Source organism: Muntiacus reevesi, chromosome 1 (assembly GCF_963930625.1).
Source record: "Muntiacus reevesi chromosome 1, mMunRee1.1, whole genome shotgun sequence".
Lineage (NCBI taxonomy): Eukaryota > Metazoa > Chordata > Mammalia > Artiodactyla > Cervidae > Muntiacus > Muntiacus reevesi.
In genome coordinates this window covers 272,021,654-272,048,629 of record NC_089249.1, presented here as the reverse complement: position 1 = coordinate 272,048,629, position 26,976 = coordinate 272,021,654, and the positions used below count along the sequence as shown (strand labels likewise).

General features: G+C 43.3%; 1 protein-coding gene across 9 annotated transcripts in view; it reads right to left on the bottom strand.

Annotated features, from left to right (window-relative positions):
- CAST (calpastatin) overlaps positions 1 to 26,976 on the bottom strand; it is a 122,653-nt gene that overhangs the window by 12,777 nt on the left and 82,900 nt on the right. For 7 of the 9 annotated variants that reach the window (XM_065918644.1, XM_065919053.1, XM_065918563.1 and 4 more), the window contains 16 exons: positions 25,949 to 26,017; positions 24,540 to 24,638; positions 22,900 to 22,980; positions 22,193 to 22,231; positions 21,592 to 21,684; positions 21,029 to 21,118; positions 19,903 to 20,004; positions 15,536 to 15,619; positions 14,558 to 14,605; positions 12,958 to 13,053; positions 10,450 to 10,545; positions 5,100 to 5,201; positions 4,537 to 4,620; positions 1,863 to 1,913; positions 1,618 to 1,689; positions 401 to 499 (listed from right to left, as the gene is read on the bottom strand). In XM_065918644.1, the coding sequence (XP_065774716.1) occupies positions 401 to 499; positions 1,618 to 1,689; positions 1,863 to 1,913; positions 4,537 to 4,620; positions 5,100 to 5,201; positions 10,450 to 10,545; positions 12,958 to 13,053; positions 14,558 to 14,605; positions 15,536 to 15,619; positions 19,903 to 20,004; positions 21,029 to 21,118; positions 21,592 to 21,684; positions 22,193 to 22,231; positions 22,900 to 22,980; positions 24,540 to 24,638; positions 25,949 to 26,017 (1,305 nt within the window). The remainder of the gene's footprint in view (positions 1 to 400; positions 500 to 1,617; positions 1,690 to 1,862; positions 1,914 to 4,536; positions 4,621 to 5,099; positions 5,202 to 10,449; positions 10,546 to 12,957; positions 13,054 to 14,557; positions 14,606 to 15,535; positions 15,620 to 19,902; positions 20,005 to 21,028; positions 21,119 to 21,591; positions 21,685 to 22,192; positions 22,232 to 22,899; positions 22,981 to 24,539; positions 24,639 to 25,948; positions 26,018 to 26,976) is intronic. The other 2 variants (XM_065918813.1, XM_065918726.1) reach the window with 1 other exon arrangement.

Genomic DNA, 26,976 nt, shown 5'->3' with positions numbered 1-26,976 from the left:
AAGAGTCTGTGATTTGGTGGGCAGAGAGAAGCTCAAACACTGAGGAATTCCTTAAAGTAAACTTGAGGTTAAATAATGAGTAGTACTCACAGCATGTATCAGGAAAAATACAAAGGAAAGAAACATTATCAAGAACACTAAACAATTTTAAAAAATCTGAATATATACACAATGTGCATTATTGCACTTCAATTCTAATAAAGCAACAATATGTTAAGCTCTTTCACTGTGTGTGAAATAGTTTCACAGGTATTGTTTTATTTAATCATTTTAGATAGTCTGTCATCTCCCTATCTCTCCAGTCTTACCTCTTCTGAAACAGAAGGTGACTGTGGTAACAATTTTGTTGACTTTCGAATTGCTGTTCAAAAAACAGATACTTATAAGCCATGCTGCTTACCGCGGTGTCGGGGGGTGGACCAGCCGCCTGGGTGGTTGGAGCTGGGGTTTGGGAAACCACTTCAGAGACGACAGCTGAAAGTTTAGCATCTTCAAACTGCTTTTGTAAGAAAACAATAACAAAAAAAAGATTTGACCCATAATATGTTGTAGCATATTATGCCCACAATGCCACCACTTAAATAAAACCCTTGGGACAGATTTATCATGATTGTTCTCTTGATTTAAATGGAAGCACAGCAACATAGCAGCTTAAGAGCCATTTTATTCTATTTCCTACTTCAAGCATTATTTTATACAGTTTCCTATTTTCTCTTCCTGCTTATTATCCTAAATAGTCAATAAGCTAATTATTTCAGAGTTTATGGCTTATGCATTTCTTGTTGCACATTTAGGTTGATGGCAGGGTTTTAGCTTGGTCTTTGTAATAAGTTGCTCTGAGTAAGTTCTAGAAGTGACTCCTCTATGGTGCTAGCTATATTGTACCAAATACCCTCTCAAAAGCTGCTGGAAGATCATGCAGCTAAAGGCAGTGAATGGGTATGCCTGTCTCCCATAGCCTTGCTTGCCTAAATTAGACACTTCTCCTATTTTTAATTCTGTTCATGTATCAGTATAAAATATAAGTGCTACTATTGCTTTAATATTTGGCATGCAGGATGAGGTTTCAGTTGTATCATTTTTTCTTAATGTTAAGTAGTGTATTATTCTATAATCTTTCTGAAATAATCATGTTTCTCACTTTAAAGATATACTAAGTCTGTCATTGATGGGTTTTTTTCCATTGGTGTTTGGCTTTGCTTTCTGAATCAGAACTTTACTTTTTAACATTACTGTATAATAAATCCTGGCACTTAGTTGGATTAATCTTCCCTAAAAATACTAAAAAAGAAAAATGCTTTTCAGTATTTTTTTTCATATTTTTATGCATTTATTTTTCAAATATATTGGACAGCTCAATTTTAAATTCTCTTTTCATATGTATACTTGATAGAATGCATGTTCATTGGTTCTATTAGTCACACTGTTGAAAACACCCACTGAGTTGGACCAATATTTCCTGATGGAATTTATCTTTAATGGCTACAGTGGGTTGAGGGCCACTAATTTCATGACTGTGTCCTCGTCTCTCGTGTCAGATTCCAAGTCACAAGTTTCCACTTATTTCTGCTACCTTCAAAAGTGAGGCACGAAAACCAGGAGTCTCAGGAGACTTACAGGCGATGACGTGTCTGCGGGGACGGTGAAGTCCTCGGACAGAGCATCCAGGAGGAAGTCGTCACTCACGGGCTGCAAAGAACCAGGAGAAGTGTCAGCAAACACTATCTCATCAGTGTCCTCTCCAAAGTACTGTCACTGCGTATATGCTGATCAGCTCATTACACAGAACGCCCTGCCCTTCCTGAATTAGCCATCAGGACCAGAGGAGAAAGATACACTCAGAGGAAAACTGGCTTGCTTACTGGGAGCGGTTCCTTGATCTCTTTTGGCAGCAGTGGTTTTCCGTCTTTATCCTACGCAGGCGGAGAAAAACATGGCATTGAGTCATTTCACATGTATCCTAAGTGTGCACTCTGCAAACAGCATAAGAGGTTGACAGGTTATATCTGATGATGTACATTAGGAAGTCGATTCCTCATTCCAGGAAACAGATCCTTTCACCAGGAAATATGCTCTGATCAGCTCGTGTCAAGAAACAGCTGGCTGACATCCCCTAGGCATGGGGGCTGCTAATGGGGCTTGCCAACTCCAGAAGCCCACGGACCACAGCTACTGTGGCGTGTGGCACAGCGTGCACGGGACACTGAGGGGGCACGGGGATGAGACCCTCGCTGGCCTGGGGAGTGGGCTTTGCACAAGTTACCTGGGAAAAGCTGGTTAACTTCAGAGGCAATGCCTCCAACCAGTAGGCACGGACTCTGTGCCAAGCACCTATACCAAGCCCTGGGAAAATTCACCCTAGGGGTATAATGCTCAAAACTTACAGTTCAGATGATGCCAACCTTCAAATGACCCTAAGTGCCACTTCTGCATAACGGGACAAAATCAATAAGGCATTTGGGGCTCTTTAGTAAAAGGCGATTTATAAATAAATGGTAAAATTCCATTTATCTACACATGCAAGAATGTGTAAGCACAAGGTTCTCTGTTTGTACACACAGTTAACCCTTGGAAAGCTGCAGGGATTGGGCACGGACGTCCCAAGCAGTTGAAAAAAATCCATGTGTAATTTACACCTGGCCCTCGGTATCCTCAATTCCACATCCGTGGATTCAACCAACCACGGAAGGTGCAATGCTGTAGTGTTTACTAGTGAAAAAAGCCCGAACAGAAGGGGACCCAGGCAATTCAAACCCGTGTCACTCCAGGGTCAACTGCAGAGATCCCCTGATACACTGGTCAAGGTGGTTTTCGCTTGCTCTGTGAACATTCGAGGAGATGCAGAGGTCAAGGGTATCACCAGCTTCCCTTTAGACAGAGTGCTTTCCCCCGCTTTCCACGTCCTCTGCATCCTTAGAGACCTTCTGATCACTGTCCAGTTAGGAGGGGAACAGAGTCCGGGGCTCGCTCTCTGCCACCCCTTAGCTGCCAAGGCAGCAAATCTGCCAAGGGACACATGGGAGCGGGGATGGGGTCACATCTGCTCCACACTCACACTGAGATCGCCCCAAGACTGGAAGGGGAAACCTGCAGTCTACCTCGGGGAGCTGACTCTCCTGAGCAGGCCTGATGGGAGCAGCTGAAGAACAACACAAGATCTAACCCCGAGATCAAGCCACCTGGAGATGTTATGAAGCAATAGATAATTCACAATGGGTGAGATCCACAGTTGAGGATGAAACTACCACAGAATAAAAGTGGTCAGCAAAGTTAATCAGCTACATTCTTAGAAACTGCAACGAAAATCCAGCAAAGGGAGAGAGAAAGTAACCAACCTCCAACCTCCTACTCTAAAGAGAGTTACAGCCACTTGACCAGCTTTACTGAATGCCACAGCTACTTACGGGCCACATGGTCTAAGGATCTTATAAACAAACAAGCCCAAACAGATAGAAATGCCATGGTTTTGACTGATTGTGAAATGCAGAAAAGCAGCAGACTACAGGGACCCAGCATCATAAACTTTCAATCAGGGAGAGCTCAATATAGTTCCTATCTTTGCCACAAAAATGGACTAGTGCAAATCGATGAACACAAAGAGTATCAATTTGAATTTCCTGCATTATTCATGAAGTCTGGTAGAATATTCTGTTAAGTAGTGGTCTCTCCCATATCACTTATTCTGTACAATCTGTATATTCAAAATAAAGGAAATGCGTCAATTTTATCACCGGCTATATTGAGTTGCTCAGTCATGTCTGACTCTTTGTGACCCTATAGACTGTAGCCTGCCAGGCTCCTCTGTCCATGGGAATTCTCCAGGCAGGAATCCTGGAGTGGGATGCCATTTCCTCCTCCAGGGGGTCTTCCCGACCCAGGAATTGAACCTGGGTCTCCTGCATTGCAGGCAGATTCTTTGCCAACTGAGCCACCAAGGAAGGCCATCTCACTCACTATATTCAGTGTCAAATAGGCTATTTTTCAACTCATATGTAAGTTTTGTAAATTCTTCCTCAGGAAGTGATTGGTTCTCAGATGGTAAAGCATCTGCCTGCAATGAGGGAGAACTGGGTTTGATACCTGGGTAGGGAAGATCCCCTGGAGAAGGAAATGGCAACCCACTCCAGTATCCTTGTCTGGAATATCCCATGGACAAAGGAGCCTGGTGGCTACAGTCCACGGGGTCACAAAGAGTTGGCCACGACTGAGCAACTTCTCTTTTGTTTGGTTTTCCTATCTATCTGTATAAAGACTTCCTGAGTTTTCTTTATTTCTGGTATTGTAACAAACCACGTTATCAGACAAGAAAATCTTAGACTTCTCTCACCTAAGGAAGGAGTGACAGGCCGTTGAGGAATATTTTGGCTTTACAGCGGGTGTGCTAACAGGATGTTAGTCAACTAATACTACTCGATGTTTGAAGTACTAAGAAACACGACTTTTATATCCCAGGTCTGTTCCCATGTCCCTTCTTCATGTACATGAAATTCAATATGAATGAAAATAAGTTAGAAAAAAAGATCCCGGCCTGTTTACCTTGGCCTCTTCTAATCTGTAATCAGGAGGAATTGTTTCTTCTTTTTCACCAAGTTTTTCACGATCCTCTTCTTTGGCTTTCTCCTGAATGAAAATTAAACCGTTTTCATTGTTAATACACCGTTCTCTGATAAAGTGGATGCCTGAGTGACTGAATCTGAGGTCAGGGAATCCACTGTGAGGTTCCCGCAGCAACTGTATCTTTGATGCCGTATCCTCCTGGGTGAGCAGGCTCAGACGCCACTGTTTTCAGCCTGCCGGGTTAAGGGGCAGCTGTGAGCTGCGGCAGGCAGTACCACTTCCCGCCTCAGTCCTTGGCGGTGGAAACCGGGTGGACAAGGTGAGACTCAGAACTCCGATCTCTGCACGCCAGCCATCCCTTGCTGCAGCCAAACACTGCTGCTCACTCTGGTTTCACTTATTAAACAGGACAAGCACCGTAACAGAGGAAGCCAGCTGGTCAAGTGTTGCACGAATTTTTTTTTTTTAAACTGACTGCCTTATTTGGGGAGTTGGGACGAACAATGATAGCTCCTTTCTAGAAGTTTCTGAGCATCCATTACCTTGACTTTATCCTCCACAGGCTTTCCATCTTCTGGATCTGCTTCCTTTTTGCCCAGGCTTCCAGCCAAGGCTTCGACAACATCATCTGGCACCATGCCCTTCTGAAAGCACAGCAGTGGGTATACTAAATAGGTGGTTAACTACGCCTTTTAAAAGAGACTCAACAAACAACTCAGATGAGCATATCCTTCTTTCATGCCTAGATAAGAAGCACGTGTCATCTTTTCATAATTTGGAAAATCTACGGAATTAGAACCTAGGTTTAAAAAGCCTGACGTGTTAAAAATGAGGGCAGGTTTCTTACATTAAACATTAAGAGTGTGCAATTTATAAGCCGTCACTGAGAAGCTTTTAAGATCTTGCCAGCATTCTGGTTCAGAAAAAAGGAAGCTCAGGACCACAGAGAAGCCGAAAGCCAGGAGAGAAGAGGAGGACGTGATCTTCAGGTGACTGTCCTTGAGATGGCACAGGACAGAGACTCAGGAAAGCCCTCGAGAGGACCTTCTTCCCAGTGAAACGGCCAGGCCTGCCCTGGAGACGAGGGCTCTGGCTGAGCCTGTAGGCACAGAAACCTGTGTTCCCTGTGTGGCTTCTACTGGTCAGAGTGGACTCGGGCCGGTTCAGATGACGGTCTGTGTGACCTACTAACTGAGTGATACAGTGAGGGCAGTCTGCCTGTGGTCCAGCTGATGAAAATGAAACGTGCTCCCTATGATACAGCAGTAACACTGGACACAGTGTTATTAAAAAAAAAAAAAAAAACAACAACTGGATGAACATAGAATGTAAATGGCATAAAGGGAAAATAAAGAATAAATTATGTTTGGGCTAAAAGATAGGACTAGAGCTGGCTTTTTTCAAACCACAGGTCACGACCCATATGTGAGCAGTGCTTAAATTAATTTAGCAGGTGGTGGTCAGGCATATTTTTAATGAATAATATAAAACTGAACACATCATGCATATCAAGGATAAGTACCACTGACTAAACTATTGTTGCTACTGTGTGGGTTACAGAATTGATGAATTCCTCACAGTTGGTCTTGATCCAAAGTGTGAAAGCTCCAGAATTAAACAGTCTCAAAGATTATTCTTATCATAAAAGACACATGACCTCACATGGAGTACATATTGGAGTAGAAGTGTCTTTCTGTTTTCTACGGCTTAGCTACCCTCCTAAGTAAGAAAACTTGTTCTGCTGCTAAGCTGCACCACAAAAGATCACCAGGGAATAAAGGGCAGTCAAGTGGGAAGGGATTTATCACCATCTAGTGGTTGGAATATTCACTGGAAAAGGACTGATGCTGAAGCTGAAACTCCAATACTTCGGCCACCTGATGCAAAGCGCTGACTCATTTGAACAGACCCTGATGCTGGGAAAGATTGAAGACAGGAGGAGAAGGGGACGACAGAGGATGAGATGACTGGATGGCATCACCGACATGATGGACATGAGTTTGAGTAAACTCCGGGAGTTGGTGATGGACAGGGAGGCCTGGCGTGCTGCAATCCCTGGGGTCACAAAGAGTCGGACATGACTGAGCGACTGAACTGAACTCAGTGGTTGGAAACTCCATAGATTTTTTTTTCCCAGGGACAACAAACATCCCTGATGTATTCAACCTGCTTGCGATTGTAACCAAGAGTTGCTGGGGTCCCCAAGTCTTAGCCAGGCAATCTCATTGCTACCTGATCCCAGTCACTCGCTCACACTTTTATTTTCTAGTCTTTGCTGCAGAATCTTTGGAAACCAACGCTGCCTTCATCTGTGTCCTCTGACTCCAGAAACAGGTGAAATGGAGTTAGAAAAGTTAGGAGAAGCAGCAGTCTTAATAACTAACAGATCTAGAAACAGGACTACGGAAGAAAGCGTCTATCTCCATTGTCAAGTTCAGAGCTAGAACTCAAGTCTCCGGATGTGCTCAGTAAACTTTCTTTTTCTACCACAAGAATGTAGACGGCAGACACTCATCCCCGCCCTCCCAGCTTACTGTCTGCTCTTGCTCACTCATCCCCCAGCCTCTCTGGAGTTTTCTGACCTTTATCACATTCTGCGCCTATTCTTTCTGACTCCCATGGGTGTCACAACCCCAGAAATGCCAAATGACCTCAGCGGTGATAAACTCCGCAACCGTGGGAACCAGAGTTGGTGGAGTAGAGGCCCAGGAGCGGGGTAAGAGAATGGAAAATCCAGGGCTCTATTTTTATCCCCTTTCCAATGCTTCACTCTCTCTCTACAGTCAAGGTGAAGCTGGAAAGGAGCTAACTTGCTCTTAAGCCCTGGCCGTCACAGTCGACAGGACAGGGAGTGGCCGTATGTGTAGGTACCAGAGTTCTGCACTGGAATGTTGGCCACTGTCTTTATGACTCCAACCACAGCCTCTCTGTGTCTATCTCCTTCACAATCTCTGCCAAGATTCTCTCTCCCACTCCTGTTCTTTACCACTCTGGCCTGTGACCTGACTCCCACGATGTCACAGTTTTTGGAGGGTACCCTGAGAATATCCCATGCAAAAAAGGAGGTCACGCCCTGTCCAAGGCAGGAGGGAGACTGTGAGAGGATTTGCCGATGGCACCCAGGATTCCCTGGCAGGAAGCAGCCACGCGGGATACCCAGGACACATGTCCCATACCTTCCTCAAGGCCCTCTTCTCTCAAACAAGTAAATGCACAGACCCCAGTATCCCAGGGACTCCACATCTCTGTGCTGGCCTGTCCTGGGCTCACTGGTCTCCCCAGGAAACAGTGCTGCTCCCACTTCTCAGCAGGATCCTGTCCTCCACATGCAAGCCTTTCCAAGTTCCTCTGGGAAAGGAGTTGCTTCACCCACTTTCCATTTTCCATAAGAGAAAGATCAAACTGAACTGTGAGCGTCAGACCTGGCTCATATCCACACTAGACTTGAAGGGGACTGAGTGCAGCCACCCCATCTTAAACCTGGCTGAGGTTCTGAAGGGTGAAGTGAATTGCTCAAGGTCCATCCAAAGTTCATTTTCCTCATTAATGAGAGACGTGATCAGAACAGACTTCACAGTGTCCTCATGAAAATGTAATGAGAAGACACTGTAAAGCACCTAGAAGAAGTTAGTTATTTAGCCTGTAGATTCACTAAGTCTGTAGTGAGGAAGCATAGTTCCATCAGCTGGTATCCTCGGAGTCAGAATCTATCTGCTAATGAAAACAAAACTTGCTGAATTCAGAAGAACACAGATTCAACCAGTTAAACAGCACCCTTCATGCAGAAGTCAGAATATCAGAGACACAAAAGAAGAAAGGGAAAGAAAGTGAGGCCATCTGTCACCGTTCAGTTGGGAGAGAAAAGGAGTCATGAAGATAAAGGTTCTTCTGTGTTTTTCTGTGTATACAAAGAATTCTGTGTATACACAGAACAACGACACAAAGAAGATCTTCAGGACCCAGATAACCACGATGGTGTGATCACTCACCTAAGCCAGACATCCTGGAGTGCGAGGTCAAGTGGGACATAGGAAGTATCACTACGAACAAAGCTAGTGGAGGTGATGCATTTCCAGCTGAGCTATTTCACATCCCAAAAGATGATGCTGTGAAAGTGCTGCACTCAATACGCCAGCAAATCTGGAAAACTCAGCAGTGGCCACAGGTCTGGAAAAGGTCAGTTTTCATTCCAATCCCAAAGAAAGGCAATGCCAAAGAATGCTCAAACTACCGCACAATTGCACTCATCTCACACACTAGTAAAGTAATGCTCAAAATTCTCCATGCCAAGTTTCAACAGTACGTGAATTGTGAACTTCCAGATGTTTAAGCTGGATTTAGAAAAGGCAGAAGAACCAGAGATCAAATTGCCAACATCTGCTGGATCACAGAAAAAGCAAGAGAGTTCCAGAAAAACATCTACTTACTTCTGCTTTATTGACTACACCAAAGCCTTTGACTGTGTGGATCACAACAAACTGTGGAAAATTCTTAAAGAGATGGGAATACCAGACCACCTGACCTGCCTCCTGAGAAATCTGTATGCAGGTCAAGAAGCAACAGTTAGAACTGGACATGGAACAATGAACTGGTTCCGGATTGGGAAAGGAGTACATCAAGGCTGTATACTGTCACCCTGCTTATTTAACTTAAATTCAAAGTACATCATGCAAAATGTCAGGCTGGATGAAGCACAAAATGGAATCAACATTGCTGGTAGAAATATCAATAGCAGATGATACCACCCTTATGGCAGAAAGTGAAGAACTTCAGAGCCTCTTGATAAATGTGAAAGAGGAGAGTGAAAAAGTTGGCTTAAAACTCAACATTCAGAAAACTAAGATTATGGCATCCAGTCCCATCACTTCATGGCAAATAGATGGGGAAACAATGAAACAGTGAGAGACTTTATTTTTTTGGACTCCAAAATCACTACAGATGGTGACTGCAGCCATGCAGTCACCAAGCAACCAAGGACGCTTGCTCCTTGAAAGAAAAGCTATGACAAACCTAGACAGCATATTAAAAAGCAGAGACATTACTTTGTCGACAAAGGTCCATCTAGTCAAAGCTATGGTTTTTCCAGCAGTCAGGTAGGGATCTGAGAGTTGGACTACAAAGAAAGCTGAGTGCCAAAGGATTGATGCTTTTGAACTGTGGTGTTGGAGATGACTCTTGAGAGTCCCTTGGACTGCAAGGAGATCCAACCAGTCCATCCTAAAGGAGATCAGTCCTGAGTGTTCATTGGAACACTGGATGTTCATTGGATGTTGAAGCTGAAACTCCAATACTTTGGCCACCTGATGCAAAGAACTGACTTATTGGAAAAGACCGTGATGCTGGGAAAGATTGAAGGCAGGAGGAGAAGGGGACGACAGAGGATGAGATGGTTGGATGGCATCACTGACTTGATGGACATGAGTTTGAATAAACTCTGGGAGCTGGTGATGGACAGGGAGACCTGGCATGCTGCAGTGTGTGGGGTCGCCAAGAGTCAGACACAACGGAGAGACTGAAGTGAACTGATGATAAAGGTGCAGACTTTTCCATCGGGACAGTCAATAAAGAGTACTTCTGGCTGTTGGTGGGACTCCAAACCAGCTTGAAAGACACAGGAAAGTGAAGAAACATGATTATCCACAGTAGCTGAGGAGCTAGAATGCATGTCAAGAGGTTAAAAACAAAACCACCTGAAATAGTGTAAACATTTAAATCTAGCCTGAGTTTCCAGCTCCTCCCTGGAGCCCAAGGTGGAGGATAATACAGCTATCTAAGATTTAATTTTTATCTTGTTAGAACAAGGTAATACAATGGTAATACACAGCAGCAAGGGCAGGGGAGGAAGAACAGTGCTTTCTCAAGACACTTCTCAGCGCCCAGAGGGTCACTCACCGCTGGAGCTGCCGCGGGCGGAGCCGACTGCACGGAACACATGGAGGTCCGAGGCACGTCCTCTGCCACGGGCGCGGGGGCAGCGGCCGGAGACGCCTGCAGGAAAAAGCAGGCACAACGGAGGATTTCTGAAATACCCAGTTATTAAAATGCAGCAACAATGAACCAACAATATGGTCTGCTACCCTACCTGCGGTGAGGATGATTTCCTTGAATGCCTAAGGATTCTGAGCAGTGAATAAGTCAAGGCACACTAAACCTCTCCAGCTACACTACTTCAAGTTGGTTTTACCTCTCACCTTAGGTAGGTTACTTCACCTCTCTGAGATACAGTTTCCACATCTGCAAAGTGAGAACAATGACAGTACCTACATCTCAAGGCCTTTAACGAGATAAAACATGCTAAGTGCTCTGCTTAGTACAGTAAGTTCAAAGATTGTTATCAGTTCAGTTCAGTCGCTCAGTCGTGTCTGACTCTTTGCGACCCCATGAACTGCAGCACGCCAGGCCTCCCTGTCCATCACCAACTCCTGGAGTCCACCCAAACCCATGTCCATTGAGTCGGTGATGCCATCCAACCATCTCATCCTCTGTCGTCCCCTTCTCCTCCTGCTCTCAATCCCTCCCAGCATCAGGGTCTTTTCAAATGAGTCAGCTCTTTGCATCAGGTGGCCAAAGTATTGGAGTCTCAGCTTCAACATCAGTCCCTCCAATGAACACCCAGGACTGATCTCCTTTAGGATGGACTGGTTGGATCTCCTTGCAATTCAAGGGACTCGCAAGAGTCTTCTCCAACACCACAGTTCAAAAGCATCAATTCTTCAGTGCTCAGCCTTCTTTATAGTCCAATTCTCACATCCATACATGACCACTGGAAAAACCATAGCCTTGACTAGATGAACCTTTGTTGGCAAGGTAATGTCTCCGCTTTATACTATGCTGTCTAGGTCGGTCATAACTTTCCTTCCAAGGAGCAAGCGTCTTTTAATTTCATGGCTGCAATCACTATCTGCAGTGATTTTGAAGCCCAGAAAAATAAAGACAGCCACTGTGCCTATTATTTAGATGATTTGCCATCATATAATACATAATGTTATAAAACATATAATATTATATAGCTGTGATATACATATATATATTGCAGTTATGCAATATTTAAATACATCATGTTTATATATCTAACAGCACCCTGTGAGTTGTAAATAGCTAGGTACAAATGCAAGGTAGTAAGACTATCCCAGGAGTTCTCAAAATGAGGTCCTGCCACCACCAACCTCAGCACTGCTAGGGAACTTGTTAGAAATTCAAATTCTTATGCCCCATCTTAACATAGTAAATCAAGAATTCTGGGGGTGGGGCTCAGTAATCTGTGCTTTGATAAACCCTCCTGGTCATCTTGATGCACACTGAAGTTTGAGAGTCACTATCATTTTGTCACAAGAGTAAAATTTCAAACAGGTTGCTTTTATTCCAGACATTTATGGAAGCAAATCTTATATGCAAGGTGCTTACCAGATGATCATTAATAGTGTATGATCTCTTCTTTCAAGAAATTTACTATGTAAAAATATGTACACATGTGAGAAGTAAAGACCAAAAAAGCTAAAACCTTGTTTGGAACAAACGTCCCAACAGGGATATAAAAAGAAAGCATGACAGACTTCCCTGGTGTGTCGTATTCTGCTTCTTAAGAGTTGGAAGGGTGGTAAGGTTTGGGGAGGGGCATGCAGGAGACAAAGGCCATATTTTAGCAGAGCCCTTTAGGGCTGACTACAATTTTAGCTGATACAGAATTTGGAGAGGTTATTCCAAGCAGAAGGAACCACACGAGAAAAGCTTGAAGACACATAAGTGCCTACTATCAGAGTTTAGTGACAGGGGACACATCTTGGTAGGAAAGGAAGCTGGTGGTGGTGGTGGTATGGTTTAGTCACTAAATCGTGTCTGACTCTTGTGACCCCATGGACTGTAGCCCGCCAGGCCCCTTTGTCCGTGGGATTCTCCAGGCAAGAATACTGGAGTGGGTTGCCATTTCCTTCTCCAGACCCAAATAAATAAGCAGGAACTTTTTTGGGAAGCTCCTGGAGTTGGAACAGGTGGATGTTTTGGTACAAACATGCCTGAGAAAAGAATAATGCCAGTGGACATATGGGGTGGGCTGGAAGAAGACCAAAGACAGAGGCCATGGCCGTCTTGAGGTGATGAGTGATGACAACTTTAAGTAGGTCAGTTACAGAAGCAGGAATGGAAGGAAAAGCATTGGCGTGACGCCTCTCCTGAAGGGAATAATTGATTACAGGACCTAAACTGCAAGATCAGGGTCAGCCTGAGAAAACAAAGCACATCCATAAACAGGCAAGATGAACACGGCATGTGAAAAAATATGGCAAAACGGGCCTTTGCTTCAGCTGCTTCCTGTTAAAATAGTTTTGGTCTCAGCATTTTCAAGATAGTAGAAAGACACTGAAAAACAACCAAAACTGGAGACTTTAAATTTTAGAAACATACCTCTGTTTTTTCAGTTGGCTTAGATTGTTTTTCTTTACACTTAGACCGGTCAAAATCTTCTGAAAGTTCATCAATGAGTTCTGATTCACTCAGGGGCTATAATATAAGGAATATTATATAGTATGAAAATAATTATTTTCTTTTTTACTTTGATAGAAGAAAAAAGCTTCCATAGAGAAAAAGGTTTTCTAGTTAATATATTAGGTTGCATTTTAGGATCTAAAACCCAAAGCTAATTTATACAGGGCATACATTTCATTTATCAATATGAGATAAATGTCATGCAGCAAATAATGAATACTGAACACCCAAGTACCACAAAAAATGTTAAAGGTTATTCAGCTAAAAGTTTTCCTGATACTTCAATTTCTAAGTAATTTTGTTCAAATAAAATTGCCCATTTCCAGTGAAGAGCTGCATAGTTTTTCTTTATGTGATTGTTTTTTATACTTCCTCTTGACTTCTGTCATAAATAAGTCAGAGGAAACATAGATCATATATTCTCTTTCTGTGAGAACGTGGGGTTTGGCAGGAAAGTTCTGTTATCCCTAGTTCCTTCCGGTGAAGTGGTATTATTTATTAACTGTAATTGGTCAAAATCTCCACATGCCCTAATCTAAGACAGGCAGTTTAGTTCAGTCGCTCAGTCGTGTCTGACTCTTTGCGACCCCATGGACTGCAGCACGCCAGGCCTCCCTGTCCATCACCAACTCCCAGAGTCCACCCAAACCCATGTCCATTGAGTCAGTGATGCCATCCAACCATCTTATCCTCTGTCATCCCCTTCTCCTCCTGCCCTCAATCTTTCCCAGCATCAGGGTCTTTTCCAATGAGTCAGTTCTTCGCATCAGGTGGCCAAAGTATTGGAGTTTCAGTTTCAACATCAGTCCTTCCAATGAATACCCAGGACTGATCTCCTATAGGATGGACTGGTTGGATCTCCTTGCAGTCCAAGGGACTCTCAAGAGTCTTCTCCAGTACCACATGGCATGTAATTCAGAAGCTCGGCCCAGAGATGGAAAGACTGAGTTTCGAGCCCAGGCCTTGCTACTTCCTAGCCATTTGACTTTGGGCTATTTACAGGATCCTTCTATGTCTCAATTTCCTCACCTGTAAAATGGGGATAATAACAGGGCCTTCCTCATTCAGTGAGAACTCAAAATGGTAACGCAAAAACACCATTTGGTGTGATGTGAGGCACACAGTAAGTGACTAATAGATGTAGCTGCTTAGTGTCATCCTGACAGGTAACTATGCTGGTTAACACCAAATTAAGTAAAGGTAGTATAGAATCAGAGCATTTGATGACGAGATTAGGATCAAAGTAAATGATAATGACCTAATTTGAGGGCCCTCTTGATATCGGCTCCTATATTCAATGAACGTCACCTATAAACTTGTAACAGGTAATAATTCATGAGGTAAATAATCATTAAAATGTGTGAAATGGCCAAGTGTTGCTGTCAAAAGTTCCTTTCTCCTTAATACTAGGCTGGCATATGAGTCTCCACAGTGAGATCTGGTCTATGAAAATTATCTGTTTATATCTTACAGTTCTATTGTTTTTTTTTAAGTATCAGAAAAAAACTTATTTCCTCACCTTGGGTTTTTCTTCAGCTTCTGGCAAGAGTGGTTTTCCATCTTTATCCTATGAATGAAATTGAAAATTCATTTAAAATGAAACAATAAATTTTGCTTTCTTATCCCATCAAGTTTGTTTTTGAAATTCCAGGGTATGAGAGAAGAGACTATCTTTTGCCAGTATGTTGGAGTGAATTTGTATTTCAAATTTATTTTTTAATTAAAGTATCAGAATAAGGAACTGAGTTATAAAAATCAAGACCAAATGCTATAAAGTACAATGCAAGTACTTTTTTTTAAAGTTACTGAAAAATAATTTCCATCTTTGGATAAAGAAGTAGAATTTTTTAAAAGGTTCTTTGGTAAGAAAGATGCAGCTTCATCAAAGAAAGGCTGAAAAAAGGTTTTGATTTTCCAACCAGGGTGAAGAGGTAGATCTCATTCCTATAAAACTTTTAATTGTTTGGACATTCACATTCTAGAATATTTCTTAAAATACTTTATACTTTCCATATATAAGCATTACAACTATTTCCCATCAGACGTTTATGTGTATTATTTCAAAGATAAATGACAAATATAATTACAGGGATAAGTCCAGTCTCCTCATGCCAAACCAAAACCACTTTCACTAAAGACATTGGTAAATCATTATATGTTTCTCTACCACTTACAAGGTCTATGTGCTTTTATCCATTGGCAGTTAGAGAAAATATAAACTCACAATTACCCCTTCCACTTTAAGGTAAAGGATCTGTGTCAAGAATGGTTAATAGCAAACACTTGAATTTGTGGAAATTTTAGTGACTGCACATGGTCACTACTGAGGAAACCCTCTTTTAAAGGGTCCAACTGTTCAGGACAGAAAATAAAAGTTTCAGGGTTTCCAGAGTTGTCATCTGAACTGGGACAGACATGCCCTGAAGCCTCCTGGGGACAGACAGGGCAAAGCGGGACAGCGAGCTGCCGGCATGCAATGAGGTGAGCGACGACGTACCGTGGCCGGTTTTAATCTATAATCCGACGGGACTGTTTCCTCATCTTCACCACATTTCTTTACTTTCTCTTCTTTGGCTTTTGCCTGAAGAAAGTGGAAGGGGAAAAAAAACACATTTGGATCATACAGGTAAAATAAGACATCACTCTATGGACCCCATGGGTGTCGAGGAGAAGACCAAATCAGATTAAAGGGCCTAGTGAGCGGCCAGGAGAAGGGCAGAATAGGGATACTAGAGGCAGAGGAAAAACAAGCCAGCCAGGAATCCCGGGGAGGTGTCCTTGCCCTGTATCCGTGACACTGGGAAGCCACCTAGACTTTCTTTGCCTCAGTTTTTTCAGCTGTAAAATGGGGCTACTTCTTTAAGAACCCTTACCTAGCTCTCTTGATTTGTAAAGACCAGCAGAGAAAATGAAATAAATATTCTTTGAAGAAAGTTAGGAAGAGGGTAAAAGTTAGTTGCAATTATTTTACAACCTTCATCTGTCATACTCAATGAGGTACTTACCTAAGGGGGAGGAAAAAACAAAACAAAACAACGCTCAGGAGTGTTAAACTTGTTCAGTGTGAAACAGATGAGAAATGGGAGAGACATCCCATCACAAATCTGGTTGATCCATGGATAACTGGTTTTACTTCTTTTCAAAGAACTCCCTTCAGTAACACCAAGATTCACTGGATTACTGAACCATGAGCAACCCAATGCATGGACATAAAAGTGCACTTCCACAGCAGATCAGTGGCTTTCAGGATGGAACATCTGCATTGTAAGTTACTGGTGGGTAATGTGAAGCTTCATGATACATAATAATTTGTATCAGTATGAAGACACGGATTTAAATCACAAGCCAAGGAGCTACTGGGCACAAAAGCGTGTGTATATATATGTGTGTGTGGGGGGGTGGTATTTAGCTGATTCTAGCTCACCTTATTGCTCCCATGTACACCTCAGCCTAAGACGGTGGTTCTCCATCAAATGCTTAGTTAGTTGACTAATTTTAAAATATTCAATGAGCACTTTTAATAAGCCGGGTACTTTTTCTAGGCTTCGGGATTATAGTTTTATTGTTCTATAGAATAATAACTGTCATTAAGGGATGAAAGGATTTTTTAAAAATATTTCCGGTTATATTCTACTTCAGGATATAGAGGAAGTCCAATTACACAGAAGTTCTCCCCAGTTCAGGGATCTGTGAGGTCTCTAGCTATAAAACAGTCCTCATGAAAGGGTCACCCATATAGGACTGTGCCCCGACTTGGGCTTGTGAACAGTGAGTCATATGCACAGCTAGATACCTTTCTATTCCTCTTTGATCTTTATATTTCTTAAATGCCTGCACTGTGGTTTGTATTCAATAGGCGATGAAAATAAACATCCCCTGAATTGACATAGTTGCATACTAGATAACTGCACTAGAAACGGTAGTGGTTTCGTCACTAAGTCATGTCTGACTCTTTTGCGACTCCCATGGACTACAGCCCACCAGGCTCCTCTGTCCTGGGACTGTCCAGGCAAGAGTACTGGAGTGAATTGTCATTCTCTTCTCCAGAGGATCTTCCAGACCCAAGGATAGAGCCCTGGTTTCCTGCACTGCAAGCAGATTCTTTACCAACTGAGCTACCAGGGAGGCCCTAGAATCAGGGGAGATTAATAATGAGGTATCACTACAGAATAAATATGCCATGGTACATTATTTATAAGAATGACAAGCAGGCATGGACCTCCTCTCTGAAGCATCACCTGGCATAGAATGTGCTGGAGTGGCCATGGACTCCTATGCCATATCAATCTTTATGGGGTTATCATAGCAGACTAGCCAAAGTAGTGAATTCACCATCAGGTACTAAAACTCAACATAAGGATCCAGAGGATTAGAAAATCTTCATACTTTATATATAATTAAAAGGGAAAACTAGTGGAAAGAGTGAAAATGAACTGTTCTTTTTGTTCAAATTTTAGAAGTTTGCTAGTTTTCTAGAAGAAATTTAATACATTTCCTGGTATTAAAAAGCAGAGACATTACTTTGCCAACAAAGGTCCATCTAGTCAAAGCTATGGTTTTTCCAGTAGTCATGTATGGATGCAAGAACTGGACCATAAAGAAAGCTGAGTGGCAAAGAATTGATGCTTTAGAACTGTGGAGTGGACTCTTGAGAGTCCATTCGACTGCAAGAAGATCCAACCAGTCTATCCTAAAGGAAATCAGTCCTGAATAGTCACTGGAAGGACTGATGCTGAAGCTGAAACTCCAATACTTTGGCCACCTGATGTGAAGAACTGACTCATTTGAAAAGACCCTGGTGCTGGGAAAGACTGAAGGCAGGAGGAGAAGGGGACAACAGAGGATGAGATGGTTGGATGGCATCATTGACTCAATGGACATGAGTTTGAGTAAACTCTGGGAGTTGGTGATGGACAGGGAGGCCTGGCGTGCTGCAGTCCATGGGGTTGCAAAGAGTCGGACATGACTGAGCAACTGAACTGAACTGAACTGGTGCCTCATAGGCTAAAGAATTTGTCTACAATGTGGAAGACCTGAATTCGATCCCTGGGTTGGGAAGATCCCCTGGAGAAGGGAATGACAACCCATTCCAGTATCCTTGCCTGGAGAAGTCCAGGGACAGAGGAACCTGCAGGCTACAGTCCATGGGGTCGCAAAGAGTCAGACACGACGGAGTGACTAACACTTTAATTCCTCTACATCCCTAAACCCAAACTGTTTAAAACTTATTTTGACATAACTTGTTTTACATCTACTCATCTGATTTTAGTCACTTTAAGAGTCTTTTCATCCTGGGATTTATGTTTATACTTTCCCTCTCCAAATTACCATCTTCTTAAACCACCCTAATCAAACAGCCCCGAGGCAGAAGTGCCCTTGGCGGGCTGCCCCAGAGCCCTTGGTGGTGGACCCCCAGGGTCTGCCGGGACCACCCTTTCCTCGAGACGCCGTGCCTCCTTGCACCCTGCTGCAATCCAAGTTCCCCTTCCCCCCAGTACATTACTTGGTCCTGGAGGACAAGGCTGGCTTCTCCCGCTCCCTTGCCTTCGCCTTCATAAAGCCTTTCGTGCCATTCGGCGCCCGGTGAGTCCTCAAAGAGGGTTGACGATAGAAACTGGCCCATTGGGGACCGGGCGGTCCCAGACTCCGGGGGAGCTGCTGGGAGTGGCCGAGACCCACCTTCCCCCCGGAGACCCGGAACAGGAAGTGACAGGGGAGGCTGCAGAATTGTGACAGCGACGGCCGCCAGCTGCCACCTGCGCTGGGAGGCGGGCGCTCCGGAGGGTCCCCCACCACTGCCTGGCCCGGGTGCCCCCAGGAGGGCCGCCCACCACTGCCTGGCCCGGGGTGCCCCCAGGAGGGCCGCCCACCACTGCCTGGCCCGGGGTGCCCCCAGGAGGGCCCCCCACCACTGCCTGGCCCGGGGTGCCCCCAGGAGGGCCCCCCACCACTGCCTGGCCCGGGGTGCCCCCAGGAGGGCCCCCCACCACTGCCTGGCCCGGGGTGCCCCCAGGAGGGCCCCCCACCACTGCCTGGCCCGGGGTGCCCCCAGGAGGGTCCCCCACCACTGCCTGGCCCGGGTGTCCCCAGGATGGCCCCCCACCACTGCCTAGCCCCGGGTGCCCCCAGGAGGGCCCCCCACCACTGCCTGGCCCGGGGTGCCCCCAGGAGGGCCCCCCACCACTGCCTGGCCAAGGGTGCCCCCAGGAGGGCCCTCTGCTTCTCCTCCTGTTTTCCCCCAGAGGACTCAACAATCCTTTAAAAACTGAAATTTAACATGAAAACTCTCTTCTTCCAAGCACGAGCAACTCCCTAGCTCCACACTCTAAACATGCATTCATTCTCGCTATAAAGCAATTATTGCTTGATTTTATTCTAATTGGCGACAAGGTTTCAACACTTTTCCCCAGAGTTATATAAAGAATCTCCCACCCCCATCTGCAGCCATCTCCCCTCTTTTTTTATAAAGAGAAGCACCTAGAACCCTTCTGAAAAGACAGATTTCCAATTTCCACATGAGCAGACAAACCTGTTTCTCACCAGGCCACTACCTGTATATTATCTTGTTTAGCCAGGTGTCACTTAAGAATTGGCAAAGGAGACTAGTCGTTCATTTGAAGTATTAAAATTCTAGATGGTTTAAAGATAAACACTCAAATATCCTTCCTGGTTGCTAACTCCCCAGCACTAAAATATCTGAATTAGCCAGACCCTGGAAGGAAGGCAGAACAAAACTCAGCTCATTTGAGATCCCTACAAAAAACGAAAGTGGTGCAAAAGTTCCACACATGTGTTGGGCATTAGGTTTGTAACCTTGAAAGCTGCAGACTAACAGGCTTTGCCTGCGAGCCCCCAGGTCAGTACCTCATCGACCTCCTTAATAGAGCTGGGGTCGAACTCTGGCTCCGGCCTGCGGGTGCCCAGCGAGGCTGACAGGGCCTCCAGGGCCTGCTCAGTCATGGTGTCCTGCGGAGAAGCAAAGAATTCTGTACGTTAAAAGGAGACGCCCTCCTCAGCCGAGACAAGCCACCTACTTCTTTGTGACATTCACATTTTGTTAGTAAATCTCTAAGAATGAAGTGTGGCTTGAGGAAGGACTCTAGGTAGGCAGTTTAACTTGAAACCCAGCAGAAAAAAAAAGAGAAAGAAATAAGAACTTACTGGTGAGAGGAAACATGGGATGGGACCCGTTTGTACATTAACGGTGCTCCTGGGGGTACACTTCACCTCTTAGCAAGCGAGAGGTGCAAGTACAGTAATTATAAAATACTCGTGTCAATATCAAAGTACTGTTTTTCTTTTTCTGAACACAGGTCCCTTAAAATGACTCTGACAACTCATGTCCTTTAGCCCAGCAGAGCCCAGGAAGCAGGGGGCCCTGAAGTGGCTCATGGCTGCAGGAATTCCCACTCTCAGGGGTGTGGTGATCTCTGCTCCTCCAGATAAAAAATAAACCGGCCACTCCACGAGCCAGAGGCAGAGCAGCGCCCACAGAAAACTCCTCCCTGCAGTATCTGGGCGATCTGCAGACAGGGCAGTTCTTCTCATCCAGCCCAGAGCTGCAGGACAGCCTCTCAGGACTCCTAAAAATCAGGTTATAGCTGACTGTGGTCAAGGTGGACAGAGTGACTGCAGCAACGCTCCCCGTGAGGGTCACAGGAAGTCAAGGCCTTTAGAAAATCAAGTCAAAGATCTGATGTCCCCAGAGAGTGGTGTCTCTGGGGTCCTGCCCTTCTGGGTAGAGTAATGGTGAGACAATCCTCTCCCACAACCAAGGCACGTGTGCCAAAATCACCCATAAGCATTTGTAGAAACAGAGAAGGCCTGCCTGACCAATATAAGCCTGACTAGTTTCACTATGCCACGCAGGCCCGAGGGGAACAAAGGTGGTCTACGGGTAAAATGCACTATTGAGATTCCCGCCGTGCCCCTACCCCCCACCCACCCACAGGGTGACCATGCTGAGGTTCAAAGAAGTAATTATTGATACCTCTTCCACTTTCCTTTTTTTCTCTTGGGGTGGAGCAGCACTTCTGATTACCCCAGCTGACTGAGCTTTTAAAGCCTCTTCGGTAGATTTCTGAAAAATAAAAGACAAAAGAAGATTTGACTGGTAGATGAAGGAAATGGATTAACCAAACGGTAAGAACCAGAAGTAAAACGTTGGCATCTTGGGACTTCCCCAGTGGCCAATGGTTAAGAGGCTGCCTTGCAATGCAGGGGACACGGGTCTGAGCCCTGGCCAGAGAGGATCCCACATGCCGTGGAGTAACTAAGCCCGTGAGCCACGACCACCGAACCTGTGCTCTAGAGCCCTCGAGCCACGACGACGGAAGCCCGTGCACCTAGAGTCCCTGCTCTGCAACAGAGAAGCCCCTGCAGAAGCCTGCACATCACAACTAGAGAGCAGCTTTCACTTGCCCCAACTAGAGAAAGCCCCAACGCAGCAATGAAGACAGTGTGGTAGAAAATAAAGTTTAAAAAAAAAAGTTGTTGTCTTAAAAGTGGGAGGTAGTTTCTAACAAGTTTCCCTAATTGCATTAAAAACAATACCTCTTTCTTAGTTTTCTTTCCATCAGCTGCAGGGGAACTGCAGGTGAAGTCTGATGACAAGGCATCGATGGCATCATTGGGCCCCAGGGGTTTCTAAAGAAACAGGCAGCATGACGGGTCACACATGGGAATCATTCAAGTGACAGAACAGATTACAAACCCAGCAAATGATGAATGCACTCATGCAATTCTTTGACTACCAAAGGAGATACTTAATGAAATAACTCAGATGAAAGCCTATGCTTGTGAGGAAACTGGATGCTCAATGAATATTATTTTTCTGTTACTCTCAACATACTTGTTACTATGTTAGTAGGATATTCTCATCCTATTTTTAATAATATTTATTTTGTCCTAAAACTTTCTTGCCCCATTCTTCTTTCCCTCAAAAAAAAAAAAAAAGAAAAAACTAATTAGGAAATAAACAAGCACCAAAATGAGCCCCATCCCCTCCCTCTTCCTCTGAATAGATGGAAACTTCATCTGATTTAGAGATCACTATAGTCATAATCCAAAAATACAGAATTGATAACTCTATTCTCCCAACCAAAGATATGAAAAATGTTAAATCTGATCTTGGAAGACATGTATGTAAACTCACCGAGGAGTCTGGAGGAGGGGCTGCGATCCCTTCTTTTTTCTGAAACAAATATTAGTTTGATGATGCTGAGAAGGCAAGATTAATCCTTACAGTCAGCAAAATGCATCCCTCAGTGAGTGCAATGGGCTGAACTGTGTCCTCCCAAAACTCACATGCTGAAGTCCCATCCCCCAAAACCTCAGAATGGGACTCTATTTGAAGATGGGGCCTTTAGAGAGGTAATTACAGAGGTATTTAACTTAATTACAGAGGTAATTAAGGTGAAATGACAACATTAAGATGGGTCTTATTCCAATATGACCAGTGTTCCTATAAAAGGGGGAAGTGACCCAGAGATCCCAGAGAGAAAAGACGACATGCAGATATGTACACACGGAAAGAAGACATGGAATTATTCCACACGGAGGTATCTACATGTGGAGACCAAGCAGAGGGGCCTGAAACAGAACCAACTCTGCCCACATCTTGATTCCAGTCTTTGAGCCCCCAGAATTGTGAGACAGTAAGTTTCTGTTGTTTAAGCCATCCAATCCGTAATACTCTGACATGGCAGCCCCATCAAACTAATACGGTGAGCTTCAGAGTAATGACAATTTCACAAGCCCGTTATTTTATCTAAGTTAAAATAACTGGATATATTAATGTGATAAAAATGATAATTCCAAAGAGAAAACAATAAGGTGTAAATACATAACTATTTAACTTACATTCAAAAGCTCCCTGTATTTTGGAGGCTGTGTGACTTCTCTTTTACCCAGTTCTTCTATGTAGGTAGAACTCATTGGATCCTAGGGAAAAAAAGTACGTATAGGGATATTAGCTGTATAATTCTAAAACCATACATATTTCTTAAAATAATACATACATAATGTATAATACATACATACATAATGTATACATAATTCTTAAACCAAAGTACTATTGCATTATTAAGTTACAGAATTATTGAGATTAAATACAAATCATTAAGAAGCCAGCATTTTATGTAACTCTGAAATTTTATGTTTCTACAGATATTTGGCCATATTTAATAGGCTTAACCCGTAAATAATGCTATAAAATATTCAAACCAATATATTAAATTTGATTCCTATATAAAATACATTTTATTTTAAGATATTTTGCATTATCTAATATTCCTACACCTACAAAAGAGCAGTTAATAACAGTGAATTTCTATATAACTCAACAGATCTAGTTATTTATGTAATAAAAAAAAGTCAGAGTGATGTCTCTTTTTCAGCACTCTCCAATCCAATTTTTCTTCCTTGTTTTCCAGAGATAGCCACCATCCCAAACTTTATCACATCCATCAGGATAAAGCTGAGTATATTTTAAAACAATTATTCCACATGTAGGTATCCATAAAAAATATACACCATTACTTTGCTTATTTTCAAGTGTTACATACATGGTATCAGATCAAATTCTACATATCATTCTGCAATGTACTATTTTTTATTCAAAATTATGCTTTTGTAATGAAACCATACTGATATATGAACAAACCATTTTAACCACTATAAAGCATTCCACTTGTCATCAGCTTGTTTCCTGTTGAATGAAATCATTTCCAAATGTTTCACCTGTTCTTATAACTCCTTACACACTGGGCAAGGCCCTCTCCAGGGAATCTGTCTAGACGTGGAACTGCTGGTTAGAGGGTATGCATATATTTATGTGACATTCACAGACTCCAGGCCACGTGTCAGACTTTTACACTTTTGCCAATCAGGTAAGTGTGAAGTGCTATCCCTCTGTGTTTTAGAATCATTTTTCTAATCATTAGGGAGATTTTCATGTGTCTACTGGCCAAATTTTCTCCTAATTTTATAATGGGTTGTTTTTTTCTCACTTTAAAAATTCTTCATAAACTCTAGAAATAAGTCCTTTGTTGTGTCTGTTGCAATATTTTCTTCCAATCTATGGAATGTCTTTCTTAATACCAAAGAATATATAATTGCTTTTTATGAATCAGGAATAGAGATGAACTGAGGGTAGAAAATATCTAGAAATCAGAATAAGTTCAAGTCACAGGATGGAAATATCTGGAAACCATAAGGATGTAAACCTCAAAGACAGAACATAAGTCTCTGTGACTCAACAGAGTACATCCCAGCTGTAGTCTCAGAAGAAACAAGCAGTGTTTGCTGATCAACACAACTTGCATAGCTCCCTGGGACAGTTCCAACCACAGCACTCATGGTCAGTTGCTATCACGGACACTGACAGCATCCTGTTTCTCTTCAAGTGGCAGAACTGTGCATCCCTGCGTGCACCAGGACCAGGACCTATTAGCCCTCCTACTCACTAGGTAGGAATCTTTAGAGACATCAAGATCACATACCAAAACTTCCGGTCCAGTATATGCTGGCTTATCTTCTTTCGTCTCTTCAGGTTCTCCTAAAGTGTCTATTAAGTCATCCAGAGCAGTATCCATGTCTGACTGGAAAACAGAGCAGATATGTAAATGCTACTAGCTACACATCCTTCACTTTGACTTTTTAACTACCAAAAGAAATTCTATGTAGAAAAATACCAAACACCAAAAGTTCTTCAACTATCAAAATGGTTAAAATCTGGTCTGTAATAGCACTTATTAAAGTCCCAGAGTTCAGACTCTAGGTTGGCAAGATAGAAAGCCACATTCAAGTAAGAATCACAATTTCAGTAAGTCTAAAGGCATTAACTAGGTGAACAAGCGTATGGTTAATTATGGCTGCCAGACCACTGTACCAATAGTCAAAAGAAAAAAGAAAACAAAATACAAAGAATGATGATCATGTTGCTATATGAAAGAGGGAAAATGCCTGGTATTGTATATCAATTGTTTCCACCTCTCCCAAATAAAATGTATCTCAAAAATGGATTGCCCTCTGCTCTTTTACTCATTTGTGGATTTTTGTTCACTTGCTCGTCTGAAGATGTTTACAAATAGAAATTTCCTGAAAGGGATGTTAAATTTATTATAAGAAGTGACAGCTTATTCTGTCGATATGGGCTTAAAATGGTAAAATGAAAGAAACAGTGCCTCCATCCTATTTTTGAGGTTAATAATGACACATTGTGGGACTTCCCCTGGAGTCCAGTGGTTAAGATTCTGGGCTTCCACTGCAGGGGGCATTATAAGGCAAGGGTTCCATTCCTGGTGGGGGAAGTTCCACATATCTCACAGTGTGGCCAAATAAATAAAACAACTTGTTACTTAAAAAAAAAAAAAAAAAAGATTCATTGTGAAGACTAAGCTGCTTTTAAAGGGAAAAATAACAAGTTGAGGAGAGACCCTTTACTATTTAATTCAGCTTAAAAATGATCGCTTTTTTTTTTTTTTTTTGCAACTACCATATATCTACTACAACTTCAGGAACTCACCAGACTGTGTAATAGAATCTGGGGCCTGTTAGCTTTGGGCTGATTCAATTGGAAATTTCAGAATAAAGAAGTGCCTGGCATTCTTTAGATTTCTTTAATTCTCTGTTTAAAGAAAGTACATTTACAGGAGAGAAACTGAAATGTAAACTCCTTGATATATAACTGGAGTTTTCAGAACAGAGGATTACAATATAAAATGTTACAAACATACATGAAAAAAATCACACTTCCAACCCAGTTCCATTAGCTTCAAACAATTCATTAAAAAGGTCCTGTAAGTTACCCTCACCTCATATTGTCTGCCCTCGAGAAATCAGATCACCCACCACAAGCACAGAGACTGTGAATAAATACCTATGCAAAAATGCACTGTTGTCTTCATACCTTTCCAGACGGTTTACTTGGTTTGGATTCAGCTGGTACGGCTGATACTAACGATTTATTTTCTTTATTCTGGTGGGGATTGAGAAAGAGATAAAAACTTCTCAGATATGGTCATCAAGTTCAATAATATTACATAGTTTAAAATGAATACATTGTAACACAAATAATATTGATCATACACTGGACATCTGCTCTCTGCCAGACACTACATGTGCTATATATTTTTCAGGACATCATAAGTAATAATAATATTAATCTCATTTAGTAACGTAACAAGGCTCAGAGAGGTTGAGTAACTTCTCAGGTCACTCAGTAAAGGACAGCACTAGGATTTGAATCTCGGTCTACCAATCTCTTCCTTCATGGCTCTTGGCTGCCTCTCCCAGTACCTGTAGCTAGTCTTTGCAATGTTCATAAATTTTTTCTTATCACAAGGCAGCCACTGTTTCTAGGTGCTGTTTTCTTGGTCTTTGTACCCACACATCAAGACCTCCACACCCCTTGCTTTGTCAAATCATCACACACTCTTTCCTTCATTTCCGTGAAATGAATGCCCTTCCCACCACTGCTTCGGTTGCTCCGTCTGTAATTGCCAACAACGTTCTAACCTGCGATCTCCATGCCTTTACCCGGACAGAATCTTCCCTCCGTTCCTCTGCCAGGCACCCGTCTCCTGACTCTCACCTCTCGCAGCGCCATCCTGGTTCTACGCTGGCACCTGTGCCCTCTGCCCTCTGCCCCCTCTGGCAGACCTTCTGCTTTGCCCCTCGCCACGCAAACTGCGTGTTTCTGCTGGGCTGCTGGGCCCAGGCAATCATTCTCTAGGGTCAGGGGCCAGATGCTTTCGGGGCCAGGCAGGAACTAAATGGCAAGATAGTTGGGTTGAAGAAAATGGGAAACTGTCATATTTGAAGGTCTCTGAAATCTGCACAGCAGAGCTTGGAAGCAGAGCATACCGGCTCAGACGGTCTGGGTTTGCACACCATCCCACACACACACTGGCTGCAGGAAGCTGCAGGCAGGTCACG